Source organism: Otolemur garnettii, unplaced genomic scaffold (assembly GCF_000181295.1).
Source record: "Otolemur garnettii isolate 467f Iridium unplaced genomic scaffold, OtoGar3 scaffold00210, whole genome shotgun sequence".
NCBI lineage: Eukaryota > Metazoa > Chordata > Mammalia > Primates > Galagidae > Otolemur > Otolemur garnettii.
In genome coordinates, this window is record NW_003852605.1 from 901,819 (window position 1) to 903,023 (window position 1,205).

General features: G+C 51.5%; 1 protein-coding gene across 1 annotated transcript in view; it reads left to right on the plus strand.

The window, feature by feature from the left end:
- LOC111722028 (fatty-acid amide hydrolase 1-like) overlaps positions 1 to 1,205 on the plus strand; it is a 21,262-nt gene that overhangs the window by 17,996 nt on the left and 2,061 nt on the right. The window contains exon 15 of the mRNA XM_023507861.1: positions 329 to 474. Coding sequence (XP_023363629.1) covers positions 329 to 474 — 146 coding nt within the window. The remainder of the gene's footprint in view (positions 1 to 328; positions 475 to 1,205) is intronic.

The window sequence follows — 1,205 nt, forward strand, 5'->3', positions numbered from 1 at the left end:
AAAAAAAAAAAAAAAAGAAAAAGAAAACATACCTAGCCTGTCTGCCTCCTGGATGTCCTCATTTGTCCACAGGGAATAGTTATCCCATAGCAAAGGGGTGGAGAGGACTCAAGGAATCAGCAATGTGCGGAGGCCAGAATAGTGCCTGGTACTGGGCAAGGCTTCTGCAGTGACGGTTCTGCTCTTCCCTCCTCCGTTTTGGCAAGACACTGGCGAGTCTGGCGGGAGGGCTGTGGTTGAGAAGGGTGGGCAGAGATGCCCACCCGCGTTCTTCCCCGCCGAGTCTTCTCGGGGCTGACGTCCTGCGCTTATCTGGATCTTCCCTCAGAAAGCACCTCCTACGTGACCCTGTACAACATGCTGGATTTTCCTGTGGGCGTGGTGCCTGTCACTACCGTGACGTCACAGGACGAGGAGGAACTGGCCTTCTACAAGGGCTACTATGGAGATAGCCATGACAAAGATTTCCAGGAGGTCAGTTTCCTTCTCCAAACCTCTCCCACAAGGGGAACAAACCAAGGTTGATTCTCCATCAGTCCCAGCTGGGGCCGGCAGTAGGTGGGGGACAGGGGTGGAGATCTTAGGGTCAGGCTGATGGTTGTTAGTGTTTACCCTTTATCACTCATGCTGCAGTTTCACCCCATCCCTGAAGGCTCACCATTGGACCTCCATGTCAGCCCTACCCTTGTCAGGGGACAAAGCTTTGCAAAAGCAGTGCTCTTCAGAGCCTTCAGTAGGGAAAATTGATCCCAGAAGCAAAGAGGGTGGAGCAGGGCAAAAGTTCCTGGTTAGTACCTTACTGTGTGCACCCAGACTGAACATTGCCTCTCTCAGAGCTCAGCAATTTTTTGCCAGGAAAATGAGAATAAAAGTAGCTATTTTAGGTCAGGCATGGTGGCTTATGCCTGTAATCCTTGCACTCTGGGAGGCTGAGGCAGGTGGATTGCCTGAGCTCAGTAGTTTGAAACCAGTCTGAGCAAGAGCATGACTCCATCTCTGGGAAAAATAGAAAATTAGCAGGGTGTTAGAGGGTGCCTAGAGTTCCAGCTATTGGGGAGGCTGAGGCAGGAGGATTGCCTGAACCCAGGAGTTTGAGGTTGCTGTGAGGGTACTCTAGCCTTGGCAATAGAATGAGACCCTGTCTTAAAAAACAAAAACAAGGCTCGGTGCCTGTGGCTCAAGTGGCTAAAGCACCAGCCACATAC